Source organism: Hypanus sabinus, chromosome 5 (genome assembly GCF_030144855.1).
Source record: "Hypanus sabinus isolate sHypSab1 chromosome 5, sHypSab1.hap1, whole genome shotgun sequence".
NCBI classification, from domain to species: domain Eukaryota; kingdom Metazoa; phylum Chordata; class Chondrichthyes; order Myliobatiformes; family Dasyatidae; genus Hypanus; species Hypanus sabinus.
In genome coordinates, this window is record NC_082710.1 from 25,269,158 (window position 1) to 25,294,529 (window position 25,372).

General features: G+C 42.2%; 1 protein-coding gene across 1 annotated transcript in view; it reads left to right on the forward strand.

Moving 5' to 3' along the window:
* The window catches only part of LOC132394007 (AP-3 complex subunit sigma-1), a 93,117-nt gene that overhangs the window by 26,488 nt on the left and 41,257 nt on the right, over window positions 1–25,372 (forward strand). The window contains exon 3 of the mRNA XM_059969602.1: window positions 8,482–8,593. Within this exon, the coding sequence (XP_059825585.1) occupies window positions 8,482–8,593 (112 nt within the window). The remainder of the gene's footprint in view (window positions 1–8,481; window positions 8,594–25,372) is intronic.

Sequence of the window (25,372 nt, forward strand, 5' to 3'; positions counted from 1 at the left end):
ATGAGAGCTGACTTCAGGTGACGGTGGAAACGCTCCACTAGTCTGTTCGACTGTGGGTGGTAGGCAGTTGTGTGGTGAAGCTGTGTCCCCAAAAGGCTGGCCATAGCTGACCACAGGCTGGAGGTGAACTGGGCACCTTTGTTGTCAGAGGTAATGTGGGCCGGTACACCAAAGCGAGATACCCAGGTTGCAATCAGTGCTTGGGCGCAAAATTCGGAGGTGGTGTCGGTGAGCGGGACCACCTCTGGCCACCTTGTGAACCGGTCCACGATAGTCAGGAGGTGTGTGCTCCTTGCGACACTGACAGGGGGCCCACAATGTCCACACGAATGTGGTCGAAACGCCAGCGGGTGGGGTGGAACTGCTGCGGCAGGGCTTTGGTGTGCCGCTGCACCTTGGCTGTTTGGCAGTGCATGCACGTTTTGGCCCATTCACTGACCTGCTTGTGGAGTCCGTGCCAAATGAACCTGTTGGCTACCATCCAGACGGTTGACCTGATGGAGGGGTGCGCTAAGTTGTGAATGGAGTCGAAAACACATTGCCGCCAGCCTGCTGGGACGACGGGGTGGGGTTGGCAGGTGGTGACGTCACAGAGTAGGGTCCTCTCACCTGGGCCTATGGGGAGGTCGTGGAGCTGCAAACTGGAGACTGCAGTCCTAGGGATCTCCTCGTCTGCCTGCGTGGCCTCCACTCGTGCTTCATAGTCTACCCCCTGGGACAGGGCTTGGATGTTAGGGCGGGAGACGGCGTCTGCCACGACATTGTTCTCTCCCGAGACATGCTGGACATCCGTCGTGTATTTGGAGATGTAGGACAGATGTTGCTGCTGGTGGGACGACCAGGGGTCGGATGCTTTCGTGAATGCAAAGGTAAGAGGTTTGTGGTCTGTGAATGCAGTGAAGGGCCGACCTTCTAAGAAGTACCTGAACTGCCGGATTGCCAAGTATAGCGCCAACAGTTCCCAGTCGAAAGCACTGTATTTGAGCTCGGGTGGTCGTAGGTGTTTGCTGAAAAACGCCAGGGGTTGCCAGCGACCCTCGATGAGTTGTTCCAGCACTCCACTGACTGCCGTGTTAGATGCATCCACTGTGAGGGTGGTAGGGATGTCCGTTCTGGGGTGCACTAGCATCGCGGCGTTTGTCAAGGCTTCTTCGCTTTTAATGAAAACGGCAGCAGACTCCTTGTCCCAGGTAATGTACTTGCCCTTACCCGACATCAGGGTGAACAGGGGCCGCATGATTTGGGCAGCTGAAGGGAGGAAGCGGTGGTAGAAATTCACCATACCCACGTATTCCTGAAGGCCTTTGATTGTGTTGGGTCAGGGGAAATGGCAGACTGCGTCTACCTTGGCGGGCAGAGGGTTTGACCTGTCTTTAGAAATCCTGTGGCCCAGGAAGTCGATGGTGTCGAGCCCGAACTGACATTTGGCCGGGTTGATTGTCAGGTCATATTCACTCAGTCGGGCGTAGAGTTGACGGAGGTGGGACAGATGTTCCTGACGACTGCTGCTGGCTATGAGGATGTCGTCCAAAAAGATGAAAGCGGAGTCCAGGTTGCGTCCCACCACATCCATTAACCGCTGAAACATCTGTGCGGCATTCTTTAGGCCGAATGGCATGCGGAGGAACTGGAAAAGACCGAATGGGGTGATGAGTGCCGTTTTGGGGACGTCGTCCGGATGCATCGGGATTTGATAGTATCCCCGGACGAAGTCCACCTTGGAGAAGGTCCGTGCGCTGTGCAGGTTTGCTGCAAAGTCCTGAATGTGCGGTACAGGGTAACGGTCCGGTGTTGTAGCCTCGTTCAGCCTGCGGTAGTCGCTGCATGGTCTCCAGCCCCCTGTTTCTTTGGGCACCATGTGCAGGGGGGAGGCCCATGGGCTGTCGGACCGCCGTATGATCCCCAATTTCCTGGGGAAGCCTTCGAGCACGGGTGTGGAGGGGTGGTCCTTGTGTCGGGATGTGGTACTGTACGCCATGTCTGGGCATGGCTGCCGTGAACTGCGGTGCCAGAACCGATGAGAAATCCGCCAGGACTCTGGTGAAGTCGTTATCAGACAGCATGATGGAGTCTAGGTATGGGGCTGGCAACTGGGCTTCACCTAGGGAGAATGTTTGAAAGGTCTCAGCGTGGACCAGTCTCTTTCTTGGCAGGTCGACCAGTAGGCTGTGAGCTTGCAAAAAATCCGCTCCCAGGAGCAGTTGGGCTACGGTGGCCAGTGTGAAATCCCATGTGAACTGGCTGGAACCGAACTGTAGCCGCACCGTACGGGTGCCGTAGGTCCTTACTGTGCTGCCGTTCGCGGCCCTCAGGGTGGGACCCGATTCTCTGTTGCGGGTGTCATAATTCGTCGGAGGTAAGACGCTGATCTCGGCTCCGGTGTCAACCAAAAAGCGGCGTCCCGACTGCTTGTCCCAGACATACAGGAGGCTGTCCCGATGGCCAGCTGACGTAGCCATCAGCAGTGGCTGGCCCTGGCGTTTCCCGGGAACTTGCAGGGCGGGCTACAGCGGCGGGCTTCTGCGCTCCACCGCTGGTGGTAGAAGCACCATTGTTCATTGGTCTCCTCATCTCTGCCTCTGGGGTTAGTGGGCTCTGCAGCCGGGCCTGGACTGGTTTGCTGCTGGGAGCGTGGCCCAGTGATCTGTGCGACGGACACCCCACTCTCCTTCTTGGCTTTCCACAGCAAGTCCGCCCGGGCTGCCACCTTCCGGGGGTCACTGAAATCCACATCAGACAGCAGCATGCGTATGTCCTCGGGCAGCTGCTCCAGGAACGCCTGCTCAAACATGAGGCAGGGCTTGTGACCTCCGGCCAGGGACAGCATCTTGTTCATCAAAGCCGATGATGGCCTGCCCCCCAAACCATCCAGGTGCAGTAAGCGGGCAGCCCGCTCGTGCCGTGAGAGTCCGAATGTGCTTATGAGCAAGGCTTTGAATTCTGTGTATTTGCTGTCCTCCGGGGGCGACAGTATGAACCCCTCAACCTGGGCGGCTGTCTCCTGGTCGAGGGAGCTCACCACGTAGTAGTAACGTGTGTCCTCCGAGGTTATCTGCCGAATGTGGAATTGGGCTTCTGCTTGCTGGAACCATAGGTGAGGTTGCAGCGTCCAGAATCTTGGCAGTTTTAACGAAACTGCATGAACAGATGCGGCGTTGTTCATCTCTGGTCCAAATATCGTTTGGGCCGTTGGGGTCACCAATTGTAGCCGTGTGCTACACATAGCGCTGAAATAACGACACGTAGTCGGTGAGCTGCAGTTGCAAAAGAGGTTTATTCAAACTTTGCGGCCTCGCTTTAAAGCCTTCCTGTTCCCACCCTCCCCGGGTGGGAATGCTGTAGGGGGCGCGTATTCACAGTCCCGTCCCGTGCACGGGCTTTTCCCCTTGCTGGTGAAGCAGGCTTGGCGCCCTCTTTGGGACCAGCCTCGTTGCCAGCACGCACCACTTTGCGAGCCAGTTCGAGTGCGCTGGGAAGTGGGTCGCCACAGAGGAACCATCACAACCCCCCACAGCTCCCGATGATCCTGTGATTTCATTCTCTGGTAAACCCACAAAAAGCATCCGGCCCAGATGGGCTGCCTGGTCAAGCGTTAAATGCCTGTGCTGATCAACTAGCTATAGTGTTCACTGAGATCTTTAACCTCTCACTCAGCCGTCTGAGGTTCGGCCTGCTTCAATTATACTGGTGCCTAAGAAGTAACCTGCCTCAATGGCTGTCATCCAGTAGCACTTGCATCCACGGTGATGAAGTGTTTTGAGAGGTTGGTGATGAAACATTGCAACTCCTACTTGGATCCATTCCAATTTGCCTACTGGAGCAATAGGTCCACACCAGATAACAGACAGACAGACATACTTACTTTATTGATCCCGAGGGAAATCGGGTTTCGTTACATCTCACTCAATCCTGAAACATCTGAACAGCAAACATGCATACATTAGGATGTTCTTTATCGATTACAGCTCAGCATTTGATACTATCATCCCCTCAAAACTAATCAATAAGGTCCAAAACCTGGCTTCAATAACTCCTTGTGCAATTGGATCCTTGATTTCCTCACTTGCAGACCTCAGTCAGTTCGGATTGGCAACATTTCCTCCACTATTTCCGTTGGTACAGGTGCACCACAAAGGTGTGTGCTTTCGCCCCCTTATCTACTCATTTTATACTTAAGACTGGGTGGCTAAGCATAACTGTAATGCTATTATCAAGTTTGCTGACAGCACCTCTGTCATAGGCAGAATCAAAGATGGTGATGAATCAGTATATAGGAGGGAGATTGAAAATTTGGCTGAGTGGTTCCATGACAACAACTTCTTGCTCAGTGGCAGCAAGAACAAGGAGCTGATTACTCACTTCAGGAGAAGGAAATCCGAGGTCTAAGAGCCGGTCCTCATCGGAGGATCAGAGGTTGAGAGGGTCAGCAACTTCACATTCCTCAGTTTTATTATTTTGGAGGACTTGTCTTGAGCCCAGCATGTAAGTGCAATTATGAGGAAAGCACGACTGCATCTCTACTTACATAGAAGTTTGTGAAGATTTAGCATGACATCTGAAACATCTACAAACTAATATTGATGTGTAGTGGGCAGTGTATTGACAGGTTGCATCACAGCCTATTATGGAAACACCAATGCTCCTGAATGGAAAATCATACAGATGGCTCAGTCGATCACGAGTAAAGCCCTCCCCACCATTGAGTATATGTACATGAAATGTTGTCACAGGAAGGCAGCACCCATGACGAGGGACCCCCACAACCCAGGTCATGCTCTCCTGCTGCTGCCATCAAAAAGAAGGTACAGGGGTCTCGGGACTCGCACCACCAGGTTCAGAAACAGTTACTATCCCTCAATGATTAGGCTTTTGAACCTAAGGGGATAACTTCACTCAACTTCACTTGCCCTATCACTGAAATGTTCCCACAACCTATGGACAATGTTTCCTTTTTTGTTACTAGCACACAAAGGAATTTAGACTGGGCACAAAAGGTTGTCACCCTCTACTTCGTTGGCATGTTAGGTATATCTCATTATTGCACACAATCGTATTTTCTTTTCCAGTTTCCAATGCGGATAGTGTTGACAATGCGGAGTGTGTGATGATTTGTTTGCAGATTTTAGAACTGGATTATATGTTATTGTTTTTATTGAAGAAATGATTGACTCATTATGTCAAATTCCAAAGAAGCAAATATCATGATGTGCACTGAAAGCAGAGTGGCTTAATGAAACAGTAAAAACTGCTATACCCAAAGCTCACGAGGTCAGGAGCATGTAGCTACGAAAAATGTTTATGTAAAGTACAGAAACTGGTATCACCTATGTGTATTGTTGCAATGCAGAAGTTGCTAGAGAAGTTTGCAAGTGGGAAGGAGCGGAGTGATATTTGGAAACTTGACTTTTTAGAATGTCATTTAACAAGCAAATCACATATGGAAGGTGTGCTAAAGCTCCGGCAAGAAAATCCTTCATTATCTGCTACATATTGTATACTTTTTTATATATATATAAAATACAGTTCACACATGTTGTTGTCACTGGGTAAAAAATTGCAAGATTTTTGTGCACACTGGAACTGAATGCATATTTTGTATCAGTCTTCACAGTGGAAGAGATCTGCAGTATACCGGAGATTCAAGAGTGTTAGGGGAGTGAAGTATGTGCAGTGAAAATTATGACTGAGGTGGTGCTTAGGAAGCTTAATGGTCTGAGGGTGGATACATCTCCTGGACCTGATGGAATGCACCCTTGGGTTCTGAAGGAAGTAGCTGGAGAGATTGTGGAGGCATTAACAATGATCTTTCAAGAATCAATAGATTATGGCATTGTACTGGATGACTGGAAAATTGCAAATGTTACTCTGCTATTTAAGAAGGGTGGGAGGCAGCAGAAAGGAAACTATAAGCCTGACATCAGTGGTTGGGAAGTTTTTGGAATCTGTTGTTAGGGATGAGATTACGGAATACCTGCAGGCACCTGACAAGATAGGCCAAAACCAGCATGGTTTCCTGAAAGGAAAATCCTGCTTGACTAACCGACTACAATTTTTTGAGGAAATTTCAAGCAGAGTAGACAAAGGAGATGCAGTAGGTGTGTACTTGGATTTTCAGAAAGCCTTTGACAAGGTGCCACACATGAGAGCCCATGGAATTACAGGGAAGTTACTTGCATGTGTGAAGCATTGGCTGATCAGCAGAAAACAGAGAGTGGGAATAAAGGGATCCTTTTCTGGTTGGCTGCTGGTTACCAGTGGAGTTCCACAGGGGTTGGTGTTGGGACCACTGTTTTTTACGATGCATGTCAATGATTTGGACTATGGGATTAATGGATTTGTGGCTAAATTTGCCAATGATACAAAGATAGGTGGAGGAGCGGGCAGTGTTGAGGAAACTGAAAGCCTGCAGAGAGACTTAGGTAGTTTACAGGAATGGGCAAAGAAGTGGCAAATAAAATACAATGTTGGAAAGTGTACGGTCATGCACTTAGGTGGAAGAAATAAACGGGCAGATGGGGAGAGAATTCAAAATGCAGAGATGCAAAGGGACTTGGGAGTCCTTGTGCAAGATATCCTGAAGATTAACCTCCAGTTTGAGCTGGTTGTGAAGAAGGCGAATGCAATGTTACCATTCATTTCTAGAGGTACAGAATATAAGAGCAGGGATGTGATGTTGAGGTTCTATAAGACATTTGTGAGACCACACTTGGAGTATTGTGTACAGTTTTGGGCTCCTTAATTTAGAAAGTATATACTGACATTGGAGAGGGTTCAGAGAAGACTCACGAGAATAATTCCAGGAAAGGAAGGGTTACTGTATGAGGAACATTTGGCAGCTCTTGGTCTGTATTCCCTGGAGTTCTGGAGAATATGGGGGGATATTGTAGAAACACTTCAAATGCTAAAAGGCCTGAACAGATTAGATATGGCACAGTAGGGGAGTCTAGGACAAGAGGGCACGACTTCAGGATTGAAGGACATCCATTTAGAAAAGAGATACGGAGAAATTACTTTAGTCAGGTGGTAAATCTAGAGCGGTTGTGGAGGCTAAGTCATTGGGTGCATTTATGCCAAAGATAGATAGGTTCTTGATTGGCCAGGGCATCAAAGGGTATAGGGAGAAGGCAGGGGAGTGGGGATGACTGGAAGAATTGGATCAGCCCATGATTGAATGGTGGAGCAGATTCGATGGGCCGAATGGTGTCCCGATGAAGGGTTTCAGCCCGAAACGTCGTCACTACCTCCTCCCATAGATGCTGTCTGGCCTGCTGAGTTCTGCCAGCATTTTGCGTTTTTATTTATTTTCAGCATCTGCAGAATCACTAATGATGTAATAAGGCTTTGTAAGGCATTGGTCAGATGATACTTGGAGTATTATGAGCAGTTTTGAGCCCCTTACCTAAGAAAACCTGTGTGTGTGTGAGTGTGTGTTGGTTTCTGTGCAAACAATGTTTATACTTTTGCAAGGACACTGTCAGTTTCTGAATTCTTACAGAGAGAGAAGGGAGGAGCTGCTTGATGGACAGCTGGTGTTCAGCATGGTGAGATAAATAGGTCACATGGTTTTGGACACTGAATGAGCTTTGTTGTGCCCACAGAAAAGGTGGGCTTTGGTGGATCGATCAGGTGGATTGATCAGTAGCTCTCGCAGTGTGAAAGGGTGTGAAAGGGGAGTTATTCGTGTGTCCAACCTTCGCCGGATTGATAATTCTACCATGAAAGAACGATCCCCTTTGCTGTTTATGGTGGAGTAGTTTAGGACCAGAGAAAACATCCTTAGAATTGAGGGTTGACCGTTTAGAACAGAGAAGAGGAAAAATTTCTTTAGCCAGAGGATGGTGAATCTGTGGAATCAGTTGTCATAGACAGTTGTGCAGGCCAGTTCATTGGGTACATTTAAGGGAAAGGTTGATAGGTTTTTCATTAATCAAGGCATCGAAGTTTAAGGGGAGAAGGTGGAGAAAGGAGTTGAAAAGGATAATAAATCAGCCATGATTAAATGGTGGAGCAGACTTGATGGGTCAACTGGCCTAATTCTGCTCCTATGTTTATAGTCTTATTTCAAAAGCTTGAGGCATAGAAAAAGTTGGAGCACAGAAACAGGCTCTTCAACCCACTGACCAGCATCCATGAATTGACACTCAAACTGCATTAATGATATTTTTGTATCATTAATCCATACGCCAGGGACAATTACCCTATCAATTTTTATGTCTTTGGGAGGTGGGAGGTTGGAGGAAATTTAATCACCCTGAGGAAATCCACATGGTTGAACGGAGTATGTGCTAACTCCATATAGACTGCACCAGTCGTTAGGATTGAATCCCAGGTGACCGGCACTGTGAGGCAGTGACGACCAGCTATACCTTTATGCCTGCATTTAAAGAATGCATAAATGCTGCATTTAGTAAAATTAAGTGGCTGGTGATGTGTTAATTTTTGATGTAATTTGCAATTGTGTTTGGTTATTTTGTTTTTCAGGTTAATTGGTGGAGCAGACAATAAACTTATTTACAGACATTATGCAACTTTATATTTTGTCTTTTGTGTGGATTCCTCAGAGAGTGAACTAGGAATTTTGGATCTAATTCAGGTATGCAAGCAACCTATTATTTCAGTTTTTTTCACTATATCACCTTTGAGTTATGTGGAAAATGCACTTTGTAAATATTTGCAATATTTACTTTCGATTCTGATAATTCATGTACAAGTGCAAGTGGATTGACCTTTGCAATGTAATTTCCCATTATGTCAGACAAAACTAAAATTGTGAAATTGTGATATGGTTGGTATGTGATTGGATTGAGGGCATCAATCTGAGCTCGTGCACTATATCAGAATCTATAAAATCAACAACTAGATCAAAGTTGAGCTTATTGTCATATGCATGAGTACATGTATGTGGTGAAACACTTGCACCAACATCATAGACATTGACAGGAGTACAAGATAAGTATTCACAAGAACAAACATGAATTAAACATAAATTATGCACAATTTTTTCAAAAGAAATAAAACTAAGTCCATTTTAGTGCAGAGTAATCAAAGGGGTCATATTGTTGCTACGCTGCAGTGATTCATTGTGTCAGTAGATTCAGGAACCAAACAGTTGAAGGGAAGTAGCTGGTAGTGTGGGGCTTAAGGCTTTTGTACCTTCTGCCCATTAGTAACTGTGAAAAGATAGTGTTGGGGATCTTTGATAGATGTTGTCTTCTTGAGGCATCACCTTGTATAGATAATGCCAATGGTTACTATTGGTTATATCTACACAAGATGAGTGCATTCCATCCAACACCTTTTTCAACTTGAGCTGCTACCTTTAGTGAGCTATGGACTTAAACCCAAAGATCCCTCTGTGCATCAACACTGTTAAGGGTCTTGCCATTTTAAGCTTGTTCCTATGTAGTTCACAGGAATATACTACATTTTGCACCAAGTCACATGAGCTATTAGAAGTATGCAAAGATTTGGGTTTCACCAAGTGGTTCATCAGTTTCATTTTCTTGCGAGTGTTCTTTCTGTCTTGAAGATAAGTGGCTAAAAGAGCTTGTGGTTTAAAAACTTGCTAGTTTCAGCTAAGCACAATTGCTAATTCAAGTTTTGCAATGTTTTAATAATTTAACAATATAATTTTCAGCAAAACTGATAATCAGTGATACAATTTTCAAGAATGACTTTATTTATCTCTTAAATTATAAGTAATTTTTTCTAATGGAATACAACCATAGATTTCTTTCTTCCAAGAATCTATACTTAAATGTGAATCCAATTTCCAAGTAACTGCAATAGCTTTTTTGGCTACTGCCAGTGCAATTTTTATAAATTCTTTCTGATACTTATTTAGTTTGAGTTTCGGTTTTATCCCTTCAATATCACCTAGTAAAAATAATATTGGATTGTGAGGAAATTGTGTTCCTGTAATTTGTTCCAGTAAAAGTCTTAAATTTGTCCAAAAAGGTTGAATTTTAGAGCAAGACCATGTCGAATGTAAAAAAGTACCAGTTGAAAATATGAATATGAAAAAATGAATATGAATATGAAAATGAAAAATATGAAAATATGAAACATTTTTGAAAATTTGGAGCCCTTATTTACAAAAGACAGGATTAAATATATAGATGCTTTTAAGATGAAACAATTGGTTACTAGGGGAAAGAAATAAATATACATATTAAAATTATTACGAACTCCATGGAGCATGTGGAGATCTTCCAACCACCAGGCATTCTTTCTTTCTTTCTTTCTTTCTTTCTTTCTTTTTTTTTTCTCTAAGGGGTAGTTAGGGGGGAGGGGTTAAGGGGAGGGGGTATGGGTTATATACATTGTTTTTTTCATACTTTGTAATCATTTAAAAATGCAATAAAAAATTATTTAAAAAAAAAAAAAAAAAAGAATGACTTTATTTCACTTGTGGATTTTGAACTTGATAGGAAGTCCACACGTATTATGTAGAAAAAGCTGGAGGAACTCAGCAGGTCGGGCAGCATCCGTGGAAACAAGCAGTCAACGTTTCGGGCCGAGACCCTTTGTTAGGACAGTATTGGCAGTGTAGTTTGTGTTTACTATTCGTATTATGTAGTATGCTTGGATTTCCAAATGCCATTTTAGCAAATTGCACAATGAAGTGCGGTTCAAACATTTGTAGTGGGGTAGGAGGAGGTTTGAACAGCTGCTGTCAAGGTCAATTCCATTTTGTGTGTTGTTCTTGGCATCATGTTGGCTTTGCAAAGAAGGTGTTGGATATTTTGTGTGTAGCAGCAAGTATACTGGACACAAAAAGAGTATTATTTACAGAGATATATTACTGACTGTTTCTATTTTGGAAACCTGGTGTGAATTCCTGCCCTCTCTGCTGTTAATCTGAGTGCCTGCTGTGAATCTATGCCCTTCCTGTTGCTATTCACTGCAGTGTTGGAAACTTGGCATGAATCCAGCAACAAATCTCCCCCCTGCTTAATTTGAAGAGGCTATCTATAGAAGCAGTTGTTTGGCAGGCACGGTGAGCAGTGTGGTCACACAGAACGGCGGTAAGGGCTCAGGGCTGCACCCTGGCCAGCCCAGTTCTTGCAAGCCATTGCTGGAGACTGATACACTTTCTGCATGTGCTGGTCGGCTGCATTGATCATACAGTCTCTTGTCACCTTCTTTAATTGTGGTGGAATTCGTAATGTCTCCCTTGTTGTTTGATTACATAACTGAACAGGCAAGCTGGATTGTCTCTGGCTGACCCAGGACAAGACGATTTGCTTTCATCTGCTGAATCATCACGAGATGAGGAATTGGTCTGTACTTGTTTTTACAGAAAAATGGCTCCAGGACAACATCCCATGCACCATCAGTCTTCAGGCCATGCCACTCAGGGACTAGTGCTAATATTTTTTGTGACTATATGTACTGCTGTAACTTAATGTGCTGTGTGCTCTGTGTGACTGCATGTTTCGTGTTTTGCACTTTGACCTTGGGGAATGCTGTTTCATTTAGCTAGGATGAGAGTGATATCCCCTGTCATCTTGGTTTTAGGTAAAAATATAGCAGCAGGTTTTGAATGAGTTGAAGTTTGTCACTAGATTGCTTTGGAAGGCCAGTAAAAAGTACATTGCAATAATCTAGTCTATTTGATTATAAAGGCTTGAATTAGATTTTCAGCATCATTGCATACTAGAAATAGACATATCTTTACAATATTTAAGTTTAGAAATACTGGTCTGGTCACTTTCTTTATATGGATTTTAAAATTCAAATTTGAACGCCCACGCTTGTTACTTTTGATCTTACAAGGCGAGGCAAGTTTTCAAATTTATCAAGAAGTTTACCTTTTTTGGCTTTCAGACCAACCAAAAGCACTCCAGTTTTATCTTAATTTAGTTTTAAGAAATTATTGTTCATATATTTGTTTATTGCAGCCATACCAGAAGTCAGTGAAGATGGGGTGCTATTCTTATCAGGCTTAATCGAGACGTGTATTTGTGAAAGTGAATCTGTTACGTACCCTTGACACGTGACAGTGGTGTACTTGTCACATGACAGGGTTTGAAGCTATACTGGACTTGAGGTAATGGTCTTGTGATGGTGGAGTGATGTCATTTTCCCGCCAGTAGAGGTCATGTGACAGGTTTTTTTTACAGGGTATAAAAAGAGGACCCCTCCCTGTGAGGAGGGGCAGTTCATGGCTGGATTTGCCATGTTGACTTCATGCCACTGCGTGATTTAATGTTATGACGCAGTTTAGTTGAAAGATGAAGTTTTATCTAATGCCTAAGGTTTAAAAGGTCATTGCCAGCAGTTTCTTTATAATACTGCTAGTTGAGAATCAGTGGAGAGTGAAGATTGGAGTTCGGGAGTTAAAAGATTGAGGAGAGTCGATTTCGACAGTGAAACAGGTTCAACCTTGTTTGATCCTCATTCGGAAGGAATTCGTTGACTGTACTTGTGTTAATCCCTGTGAAATAGCAGAAAGGATTAAGTACAGTGTTGTAAAGGAAAGGTCAGTGCCTTTAAGCCGTTACATTTCATCTTCGTAAAATTCCTCGTGGGAAAAGTAGTTCAACTGGGAATTGCAACAACACGACATGAAAGAGAATTTAAATCGTCTTAAAAAGTCTCTCCCTTTAATGGAGAGTAAGAATTTTGAACTTTTGCAATACTACTTTGAAGAACTGTTTTTGCAACATTGCTTTAAGAACTGTTTAAGCTTCATTGCTTTAAGAACTGTTTAAGCTGCCGCACAGCAGCTGATTTCTGGTTACGTTAGTGATTTGTTTACTTTTGGGGGTTTGTTTTTCAGTGTTTAATAAATGTTTTATTTGTTATAAGAACCCCTGCCTCACTCATATATTTATTGTTGCTTGAATCCGTAACAAATCCCACTATAGTCATCGTCATTATGTGCCATGTCATATGATATATGTAATCATGACCTCATGACCATTATTGTTCTTGGCAAATTTTCTATAGAAGTGGTATACCATTGTCATTTTCTGATCAGTATCTTTACAAGATGGGTGACCCCAGCCATTATCAATATTCTTCAGAGACTGTGTGCCTGGCATAACAAAGACTTGTGATATGCACCATCATACGCCCATCTACCACCTGCTGCTATTGCTTCATGTGACTCTAGTTGAGGGGAGTGGGGTGAAATAGGTATTACACTGTGCCCAAGGGTGACCTGCAGTCTAGCAGAGGGAAGGAGCACCTTACACCTCCATTAGTAGAGCTGTATCTCCACCCTGCCACCCATTCATGGAACCATAGAACATCACAGCACAGAAACAGGCCTTTTGGCCCTTCTTGGCTATGCCGAACCATTTTTCTGCCTAGTCCCACTGACCTACACCTGGACCATATCCCTCCATACACCTCTCATCCATGTACCTGTCCAAGTTTTTCTTAAATGTTAAAAGTGAGCCCACATGTACCACTTCATCTGGCAGCTCATTCCACACTCCCACCACTCTCTGTGTGAAGAAGCCCCCCCAATGTTCCCTTTAAACACATCCGGGTGATTGATAAGTTCGTGGCCTCGGGTAGAAGATGTGTTATTAACTTCAAACTTTCTGATAATCACTCAGAGTTGAACTGCATGTACATGTAACAAGAGCTGTATAACTCATCTCCGTCTGCCTTAGGCCATGAACTTACCAATCACCCATCTGTGGACACTTTCTGGAGGATCAAGATCCATATGCTCCAGGACCGCTGGACTAAGTGTGTAAATGTATAGGAGGGGACTATGTTGAAAAATAAATGTGCTAGGTTTTCTAAAATTGACTCCTTCTATCTTAGGCCACAAACTTATCAATCACACCTTGTACTTTGTTAATAAATTTACTTTGAACTTTGAGTGGGGTTCAAGTTCTCCAATAGAAAGGAATGAAATCTGAAAAGTATTCTGAGGTGCCCTTGTACTTGACATGTAGCTATTTATATAAAGTTATTATCGTAAATTCATCTGGAAAGTTAAGAAAATAATTTTGATATCCTTCAAAGGAAAGATGCTGACATTTTGCATTTTGTACATTTTCAGGCTCTGTGATGGGCCTCTGTAGCAAGCTGCTCAGGCACCAGCAGTTTTTGTACTAATTATATTCAAGCTCAGCAGTAAAATGCTGTAAAAATGCAGCTTTAAACTTTTCAGATATTGTATTTCCAAAATATTTATTTGTGAAGCAGCTGGAGGTTCTTTTGTTCTTGGTATAGCTGTAAGAATTTTCTCCATGTCCATCAATTTTACTAAGGCTTTGTTGCCACACATGAATAAATGTTGACTCAAGTAAAGTCCTTTTCACCTGGCTGAGCATTCATCCATTTTGACCATATTTGGAACAGGCTGAAATGGAAGCAGTAGCCCAAGGTTCTCGAAAGAATGATAAATATGTACTTTTAGTAAGTAAGTGTTGCTTGATAGCAATATTGTTGATATCTTCTCTAATACATTATTTGACAATAGACTTGTGAATAGTAATTAACTAAATTAACTTCTGTATGTTGGCAGGGATCACTTGAACAATTTTGTCAGTTAAATGAGAGTTTTGTAGCAATCATGGAACAATATGTCTTTTCTTTGTAAGCAAAGCCTGTTATGGACAAGGCAATTGTTTTGCAGAGCACTCCTGTTCTGTCTGCAATGTCTCTCCATGAGCCTCTAGTCGCATGTCATTTTAACACTGAATTTAACAGTTTCAGGTAACCCATTCCTCTGTGCTTGTTTCTTCCTCTCACAGTCCTCTGGGATCTCTCTCTCCCTTTGTTTACTTTATCCATGCACCCCCCTACTGTTATCTGAACTCCCATCTACCCATCATTCTCGTTTTTGTTTTTTTTCCTGTATACAAGGGAGGGGAATAGAAACATAGCAAATAGGTGCAGGAGTAGGCCATTCGGCCCTTCGAGCCTGCACCGCCATTCAGTATGATCATGGCTGATCATCCAACTCAGAACCCTGTACCTGGTTTCTCTCCATACCCCCTGATCCCTTTAGCCACAAGGGCCATATCTAACGAGGAATTTGAGGGTTGATGTGCCTGTTCCATTTTTGCTTGTGTTTTTTTTTGTTCAGGGATTAATTGGGGGTTGATGATCCTACTTCCATTCTTTTCTTTCTTGGTTTCATGACTGTCTGGAGAAGAAGAATTTCAGAGTTGTATACTTCGATAATAAATGAACCTTTGACCTTTGATTCTCCACTTAGCCTTTGAAATTTACCTTTGTTGAACATCCTGTCTCTCATTTCTATATACTGATTATCCTTCTTTCACACTTCATTCTGATTCAGGTTTTGATCTGAAACATTGGCCATCCTTTTGTCTTGAGGGATACTGCCTTAGTTCCTGAGTCCCTTCAGTAGTTTATTCACTCCAGATTCCAGAACCTGTAATTGCTGTATCACCCAGAGTGCATTCAGTGTTCTTACAACCTTTGGTGCTTCTTCCAAGGGTAGTTTAATCTGGAGAACTAATATTTTTTCAGATTAGGAAGGTTTAGATGGTAATCAGCAAGAGGATTCCTTTTCTATTTTTGACCTGATGTCGTGAAATTTACCATGAAGCTCATTAATGGAAAGGATTCTTAGAACATTTTCCCCAGCTTTTTGTATCACTCTGGATATATATTTTCATTTTCATAGTTGCTTTCATTGTCATGTTCCTTTCTTTTACAAGCAATCATGTTAATATTTTCAGGTTTGCTAATTATCAGTGGCAGAGAATTCCACAATCTCAATTCTCCCTGTATTTATTTAATATCACTTCTTTTTGTATATCATCTTAATCTGATTAACTAATAGAGCCAATAGTTCCCTTACTAATCTTAATTAGACTATTTCTCACCACTGAGTAAATCCTCAATTCAAGTCTCTTTGTAGTGGTAAAGATCTTTTCCACATCCTTTGAAATTCTAAGGTACTTTTTAAGTTGACTTTGTGTTCCTTCTGTGATATTACTAGGTAAACAAAATGGTATTTATGATGCAAATTTTTGTTAGCATAATTCATTAATTTTGTTTGGAATGTGGACATTGCTGGCAAGGCTGGTGTTTATTGATTAATCTCTTAATTGCTTTGAGAAGCTGGTGATGAGCCACCTTAAAACATAGCAGTGTTTCTGATTAATGTATCCCACTTCAGTTAGATAGCGAGTTTGAGGATTCAAACTAATGACAGTGAAGAAATTACAATATATTTTCAAGTCAGGATTTGGAGGGGAATGTGCTGATGACTGTGGTTCCATGCATGTGCTGCCCTTCTCCTTGATGCTACAGATCGTGGGTTTGTGAGATGCTGGAGTAGCCTAGGCGAATGACTGCTGCTATTGTGTACTAGTAAAATACAGAGTGACTGTCTGGACAGCACATACAAAATGCTGGAGGAACTCAGCCAACCAGGCAGCATCTGTCGAAAAGAGTAAATAGTCAGCATTTTGGGCCGAGACCCTTTAGACTAGTGCTCACCAACCTTTTTAAGCCCAAGATCCCCTACCTCGGCCTTAGTGAAAGGCAAGATAGACTAGTTACACACATGCGCACGGGGGCAGAAAAGACCGGAAGTAAAACCCCACAACCCGGAAGTGGAAATAATGCATAAACACCAGGGGTGTCCACCCTCTTTTTGCACCGCGGACTGGCCTATGCGGGCCAGTAGCATCGGCGGTTCTCACCGTCCGCGCTCCAGGCTAGTAGCATCAGCACTTCCCGCCGGTTATGCTCCGGGCTAGTAGCATCGGCACTTCCCGCCAGCTGCACTCCAGGCCAGTAGCATCAGCACTTCCCGCTGGTCGTGCTCAGGGCCAGTAGCATCAGCACTTCCCACCGGTCGTGCTCCGAGCCAGTAGCATTGGCACTTCCCGCCAGCTGCACTCCAGGCCAGTAGCATCGGCGGTTCTTGCCGGCCACACAAGGCTAACAGTGGCATGAGAGTATCACGGCATTTGGGCGACTGATGACCTCACGTGGATTCAAGTTCAACAGTGGGTGTGACAGGGAATGAGGAAAGGTGCAACTGACTTGCATCGTTTCCTCGCGGCCCGGTGGTTGGGGACCACTGAAGTACACTGTGTAGTACGGGGGAACTATGTGCGTGCACACTGGGCAGAAAGAACGGAACTAAAACCCCGCAGCCCAGAAACAATCTCTCAACAATATTTGTGTATTTATTTTTCATTTTTTTCAGGATCTACTGGGAAAGTCTCAACGATCGACCAGTCGATCGCGATTGACGGGTTGGCAACCACTACTTTATACAGACAGACAGACGTACTTTATTGATCCTGAGAGAAATTGGGTTTTGTTACAGTCGCATCAACCAAGAATAGTGTAGAAATATAGCAATATAAAACCATAAATAATTAAATAATAAGTAAATAATGCCAAGTGGAAATAAGTCCAGGACCAGCCTATTGGCTCAGGGTGTCTGACACTCCGAGGGAGGAGTTGTAAAGTTTGATGGCCACAGGCAAGAATGACTTCCTATGACACTCAGTGTTGCATCTCGGTGGAATGAGTCTCTGGCTGAATGTACTCCTGTGCTTAACCAGTACATTATGGAGTGGATGGGAGACATTGTCTAAGATGGCATGTAACTTGGACAGCATCCTCTTTTCAGACACCACCGTCTGAGAGTATCAGACCTGATGAAGGGTCTTGGCATGAAACATCGACTGTTTTTTCTTCCATGGATGCTAACTAGCTGTCTGAGTTTCTCCAGCATTTTGTGTGTGTTGCTTGCATTTCTAGCATCTGCAGATTTTCTCATGTCTGTACCTCTGGGGTTGTCTAAGGTAAAGCGTTAAAAGTTGTAATGGTCAGTACATGATATGACATTGTCAATTTAAATGTAATTGGTTGAAGATTAGGAAAGGTAAAATTTCAGTTGTTTCTCGCTTAAAAGAACTGCAGCTGTTTGGCTAGCTTCTTAAAAATCATTTTTCAAAAGCTAGAATGATTTAGTCACCACTTACACTGTAGAGGAGACATTTTTGAAAAGGGGTCTACTTTGTAGCAATAAAACAAAGATGTGCTATAACTAAACAAGAATGAAATTAGTGTCATATTGATGATTGTACCACTATTTCTGTTGTATTACTTAAAGAACAGGGAGTGTTGGTGAAACCAAAGCATTTTGTGGAAATTTCTGCTCCAATTCTGAACTAGATGCTCTCTGTGAGCCTGACGTAGCTTGCAGAATGTTAATGTTTTTAAGTGCTGCAGCCCAGGATCAGAGATCGACTTTATCCTAAGATTGTGGGATATGCCATGTTGATGCTGCTGTGAAAAAGATCTTTAAAGGTGATACACCCTGTAACGCACCGATTACAAGTACTGTATGTAATATCTGCTGAATGTTTGCTGTTGCTTTTGTTTAAACCATTGATGTTGAACAGCTGAATTATTTAGGAGGGCAGAAATAGATTTAGCTGCTGATGATGAGTGTTGTGATTAGAATTCTGTTCTTTTTCAGGTCTAGTTTCCAATGGCATGTTGAAAAGTTAATTGAATCTCAATCTTGGTTTCAATAACTTGAAACTTGGCAATTTGATCTGCTAGTCATTAAGAATATTTACAGCCTACAATTTTATATACATGGGCTCCCTAGGTTATAGAAGACCTGTGTTGCTGAAATATAACTTTACACAAAATCCCCTTTAAATTTTTTAAGACTTTTCAAGATAGGAAAGTTAGTTAAAAAAATGTAAAATAGTGTTCATCAATGACTGAATACAGCATATTTTCCATTAGCTTAATTAGATGACAACATTTTATTTTTCAAAAGTGTTGCTTCCTCAGAATTTTTCTTTATTTATGATAGACTGCTTGAAGCTGAACATTAATATAATTTCAGATTGCTTGTGAAGTGGGGAGATCAGGGAAAGGGATAGGATTCAAGGATTAGGGTCCGTGGCTTAAAGATAGTGTAAGAAGGAAATTAGGGGTTATTGGGTTAAAGCATTGTGAGAATAGAGGAGGAATGAAGATTTAGGGATTATTTTAAGGAGTTGGCCATGGCTACTATAGCTCCCCACAATGCAGCCCATCAGAGGAAATGCCCTTCTACAAACAACTGTTCTCATGTCCTCAGACTGGAGAGGATGTGCAAAGGAACGATTCATCAATGACTGCTAACGCAATTGATTCTCTTACAGTGCTGAGTGACTAACAGTTTGTTTTTGTTTCCACAGGTTTTCTTTATTTCCCCCCAGATAAATTCCATAAGAGCTAATTTGATACTGTAAGGTTGAATTTCCTTCACAATGCAGGGATCGCCTGTATACACCCAAGGACATTTTGCTTTATTAAGTATGTTATAAAATACAGTGTTGCTGTAGGACTGAGAAAAATCAAAAGCCTGCCATCTACATCCCAACTCGTATCAAATTTTCTCTTTCCAATCACTTCTGACCTGCACTGATATATGGAAAAATTGGTTTCAGAGACTTCCTAGTATTGGAATCAGTGCATAACACAGAGACCGGCTGGCTGTATTGTACAAATGACAAAAATCTTCTCACATTTTCTTATGAGAATAATCAAATGACCATCAAAATTAGATGTCAATGAGCAAACCTGGAATTTTAATAATAAACAATTTCTTGATAAAGTTCAAAGTACATTTATTATCAAACTGTGTAAACAGAGTACAACTCTGAGATTTGTTCTCCAGCAGGCAGCCACAAAACAAAGTAACAGCATGGAACCTGTTCAAGAAAACATCAAAAAACCCAGTGCATGGGTGGAAAAAAAGAACAAATTGTGTAAGTGGCAAAAAGTAAGTGAACAGCACATAGAATAGTGAGCACCAAACCAGGAGTCCAGTAGTAGTCAGTTTAGTTCAGTTCAGCTCCGTACCACTGGCCAACGTAGGCTGCGGGGCCATCTTTTTGCTGTAGTGCTCTGGTCCGCATCAATCAAATTGCTCAAAAACAGCAAAAAAAACCAACAGATTCCAGGAACACATGTAACATGAACCTCAGAGTCCACAGCTTCGCTGATCAATCCTGGCAATGTGGATCCCAAGATTCCTGCACTGTCCTTTGACAGCAGCCAGCAAGAGGGAGAGGAAGACCGATCAAATTCAGGGAGATGGCACTGAACACCCACCTATCCTCTGCTCTTGTTCTCATGAACTTCAACCTTGCTTGACACCTCAATCGGAGAAAAACAATGGAGTCGACCATGGGCTCACGCCCGTCCCCAGGCTTTCAGGCCTCCAGGACGTACACTGCACTAAACCTCTCTAAGCTCCCTCAAAGATAGCAAAGCCGCAGATTGCTCAATCAGCCCCAAAACACACCATCAAAATGTAAGTCACCGGTTCCAGTGGCACTCAGCTTAGTAGCAGAATCGTATTTGAAAAAAGTAGTTTCATGGACTATCAGCAGGGCATCGCTATTGGTCTCATTGTTCGCTGGCACCATCTTGCAAACCAGTTTAATTTCCATTTTTAAAGTGGCTATAGAAAGCAAAATTTGCAACAATGTTTCAGAACAAAAATCAGCATAGTAGAAGATACTCAGACAAATAACCAAAAGTCTGGATAAAGAGGTAAGTTTCAAGCAGTGTCTTGAAGAAGGGAATTGCAAAGAGGAATATTTTAGAGCAGGGGTCGGCAACGTTTACCACTGAAAGAGCCAATATGGACCCATTTCCCACAGAAAAGAAAACACTGGGAGCCACAAAACCCGTTTGACATTTAAAGTGAAATAACACTGCATACAACGTTTTTTTTTTGCCTTTATACTATGTATAAACAAACTATAATATGTTGCATTTATGAAATTGATGAACTCCTGCAGAGAAAACGAAATTACATTTCTGCATGCAACAAAAACATTTTGAACTCAAAAAAAAAGATGTTGGGTTGAAGGTTACTCCATAGGTAGCCTACCTTGGATCGAAGAATTAAAAGAAAGCGCGCACTGGCGGGTGTCAGGCATTGGCAGTGGTGATGTATATTAATAGCGATAAACACGTTGTAGCGGTGTAGCGCTACACGCAGCGCTAAAATAAAGACACTGCAGTCAAAGGTAACTTTATTCAAACTAAGCAGCCTTGATTTAAAGCCTCCCTCAACCCGTCCCCGTGGGCGCGGATGCTCCAAAAGACATGTACTCACAAACCCCTGTAGGCTATCTCCCTTAGCCGGAACGGTGGCTAATTGTGAGACGGTTCGGATGTGCCAGGAAATGGGGTCTCCACAACGTTTTTAGATTGTACAAGATCATCATAATCTTCAAATTTTGAATTACATTTCAAAAACTAACAAACTACGGGGAGCCGCAGCACAGAGATCAAAGAGTCGCATGCGGCTCTGGAGCCGCGGGTTGCCGACCCTTATTCTAGAGCTTCCACCTGAATGCAGAGCCATTGTTCATTAAGTGATTAAACTGAAGATGAGCTGATGGGTATGAGAGAAATGCTGATATCACTAAGGGTTATAGGACTAGAGACAATTAAGGAGATGGAAAGGTGAAGCTATTGATGGGTTTGAAAATTAAATGGAAATTTAAACTTTACATCCTGGATGAATTGGGAACTCATAAGGGTCAGCAAACACAGATGATGGGTGAAAGAACTTTGTATGAATAAGCATATGGACTCAAATGTTTTGAATTACATCAGATTGACACAAAAGAATGCTGGAGACCACTTAGGTGTGTCTTAGAATAATTGAGATAAAAGGTGCAAAAGTTGAATAGAGATGAATCTAGACTGATATATATATAGCCCAGCCTTGTGGGCAGCCTTGGGTGAGATAAAGGCTACAGGACTAAAGACAGACAGAAAATCTGGAGTGGAGCCCTAAGGCACCTGGACGTTACTGAACATCTTTCCTGTAGCTCCTGCAGCCAAGCTGGTGCTAAACATATTGCTTTGCTTTCCTTTGGACTACACCAGTGAGGCCAAGAGGTGGACCTTGACTAGTGTTTTCCCAGTATCTCAATACCTTCCACCCAGGCTTGTCCTTCAAGACAAGGGTGGTATGCCATCATCATCATCAGATTGATATAGATAACAAGGCTTCCTGTCCCCATTCCAACAACTTCTTACAGGAGCACCATTGAGGGAGTTCTGTCTGACTGCATCATGTGTGGTATTTCAAGGGTGGAAGCTGTAAGGCATCAGACTGCAAGATCCTACAGAGGATATTAAACACCGCAGAGAGGGTCACCATTTCTCCCCCTTCCCCCCATTTGTAACATTTATCTGGCATGTTGTATATGAAAGGCCAAGACATTGTTGAGGATTTCTACCAGCCATCTCACAAAGTCTTTGACCCACTACCATCAGGAAGGAGGTAAAGGAACATCAGGCCTAGGACTCCCAGAATGGGTAACATCTTTTCCCCAAACTATGAGACTAATAAATACCCTGCCAGCACCAAGGTCTTGTCACTTGGACAATGAGGTGTTTACTGCATATCTGTGCTGCTCTCTACATGTATTTTGAGTTATATTCTATTAACTTATTTGAGGTAATATTTTGCATTTATGTACTGCGTGTGATATATGTATTGTGGGTGCAGCATGGTCTGGAGGAACACTGTTGGTTGTGTGTATGTACAGTCAGATGACAATGAATTTGTACTTACTAATGATTTGTAGATTAGATTATGGCAGTGTACAAGCGGAGTCGAGTGATTCTAATGATGTAGAAATAGGCCATCAGATCCACACATCAGAAGTGATTCAAAAATGACATAAAGATTGTGATTTTTCTAATTTGGTATCCAATTGTAGCTAACAAGGGGGATAGAATCATAGAAGCCTGCTTTGCAGAAGAGACAGATCGACCTGTCTTGTCTAATTTTGCCAATAAAAGCTGTTTGGGTTGATCAAACTTCCTAGGTCATGGTCCATAACCATGTGGGTTATTGTTCTTCAGTTGCTTAACTAAGTACTTTTTAAATGTTAAGAGAGTTTTAGCCTCGTTAGCTTTTCAGCTAATGAGTTCCAAATTCTTCTTGAGTGATTCTCTTTTCTAATTATCAAATCCATTATCAATTAACTTAATTGTACATCCTCAAGCTGTTGATCTCCTTGAAATAGATCCTTCCTCCCTGTGCATCTTGCCTTGGTGTTTCATATATGCAGCAATATTCATTCCAAAAAAAGTAACCCCAGTGTAATCAGCCCTTAAGAGCTCAAATTCTCCAACTCTGCTAACTTCTTTGGAAGTCAACTCCTTATAAGATGATACAGAGTACTCTAGGGTGGCCTACCTAATGTTTGCTATTGAGGTGAACAGGAAGTAGAAGTTTAGTTCATTGATTTGACATTAAACTTTTTCCAGGGATTGGCAGAATAAGGGAGAGAGCGAAATGGGAGATGTGTTGGAGAATGATGAAGGTTATTAATGATTCCCCAATTTTTGCTTAAAAGAATAGGAATATTAAAACTAATTTAGGGATGGCAAACTCAGTGGAATATCTTGAATATCTGATAGAAAATCTACATAAAGGGGGATAGTCAAAAGCATGTCTTTGATTTAAATTCTATTTAAAAAATTATTATTCTATGTGAAACCAAACCTCACAATTCAGATTTGTGCAAGTAAAATTTCAACATGAGCATCTGTAAAGTTGCCATCGGTTTTGGCTTCTGTTGTTGCTCCCATATGTATTGAAAATATTGCAATTTTTATAGATCAATAATAATAATTTATTTTATATGCACTGTTATTGCAGGTGGATTTACTGCAAATTAAAGCATCTCTGGTAGTTCAACAATGAGTCCAGTAAGAGACACTAGAAACAGCTATAGCAAATGCTGATTTATTATCAGTCTTTTAAAAACTCATTTATGTTTATATGGCATTATTTTAATGCGAAGTGATTGTCAGCCATGCTGGAAGTGGTGGGTTATCATAATACCCTCTCCAGTGCTTTGATTAAATTTTTAGAGCAACTTAATGAAAGCTGAACACACTTCTATCCAAAAGAGGGTGAAAAACTGATAAATTGCCTGTGGCTTTTATGAATGTCATCAAAACAAGCTCTCAGAGGAATTTGCTAGGTAATTAACGAGCCTGTCGAGATGGGCCCAACCCAATGAAAGTGGTGAGGCCATGGTTTTCCGTCTGTGCTTTTTTATTTTTGGTGATTAATTTTTACTGAATAATATTTGTCACAATTAATCGTTTAATTCGCACTATCACAAATGTTTTAATTTAATGAAAAGCTGTATGTGCAGTGTGTTGTAAGATTTTGTAATTATTTTACCTCTCAATTACTCAGTACCTTAGCTGTGGATTCTTCTGATAGTACATTTGGAGTGACAGCTTGTTTGTTGTTTTTTGTTGTAACCTGTCACCGACTGCCAAATACAATCTCCCAATACTGTACAACGTGTTGGACAATACTTTTGCATGTTCTGGTCCTAACCTTCAGAACTGAGAAACTATATTGAAAATGTTTTGAAAGCACTAGCACACTTATATAGAACAAAGTATTCCAAATCATACTTAAATAGCAAGATGTAATCTGCATTCATTTGTAGTACTTGGTGTACTGCCATATGAATCCCCTATGTGATTTACCCCCATTTAAAAGATCTTTTAACCTTACTTTGTTATTAAGCAGTGGGAAGGTTACTTCTAAATAATGTGAAATGGTCATATACTTAGAATGATAAATGTTCGGATTGTACAGTCACAGAAACTTACTGTTATGAAGTTGCCTTTTGTGTAACTGCCAACGATTAATAACGCACACAGTGTGGTGTGTTATGTCAGATGTCCAGCATTGTTTCAAATTTACTCCCTGTTAAATGACCTTTGTGAAATGCACACTGGTAGGTTTTATTACTATTAACCTTACTGTGCTTTATTTCCCATTCATCTCAAATTACAAACCCCATTTCCAGAAAAGTTGGGATATTTTCCAAAATGCAATAAAAACAAAAATCTGTGATATGTTAATTTACGTAAACCTTTATTTAACTGACAAAAGTACAAAGAAAAGATTTGCAATAGTTTTACTGACCAACTTAATTGTATTTTGTAAATATACACAAATTTAGAATTTGATGGCTGCAACACACTCAACAAAAGTTGGGAAAGAAGCATGTTTACCATTGTGTTACATCACCTTTCCTTTTAATAACACTTTTTAATCGTTTTGGAACTGAGGATACTAATTGTAGTAGATTTGCAATTGGAAATTTTGTCCATTCTTGCTTGATATAAGACTTCAGCCGCTCAACAGTCCATGGTCTCCGTTGTCTGATTCTCCTCTTCATGATGAGCCATACATTTTCATTAGGAGATAGATCTGGACTGGCAGCAGGCCAGTCAAGCACACGCACTCTATGTCTACAAAGCCACGCTGTTGTAGCCTGTGCAGAATGTGGTCTGGCATTGTCCTGCTGAAATAAGCATGGACGTC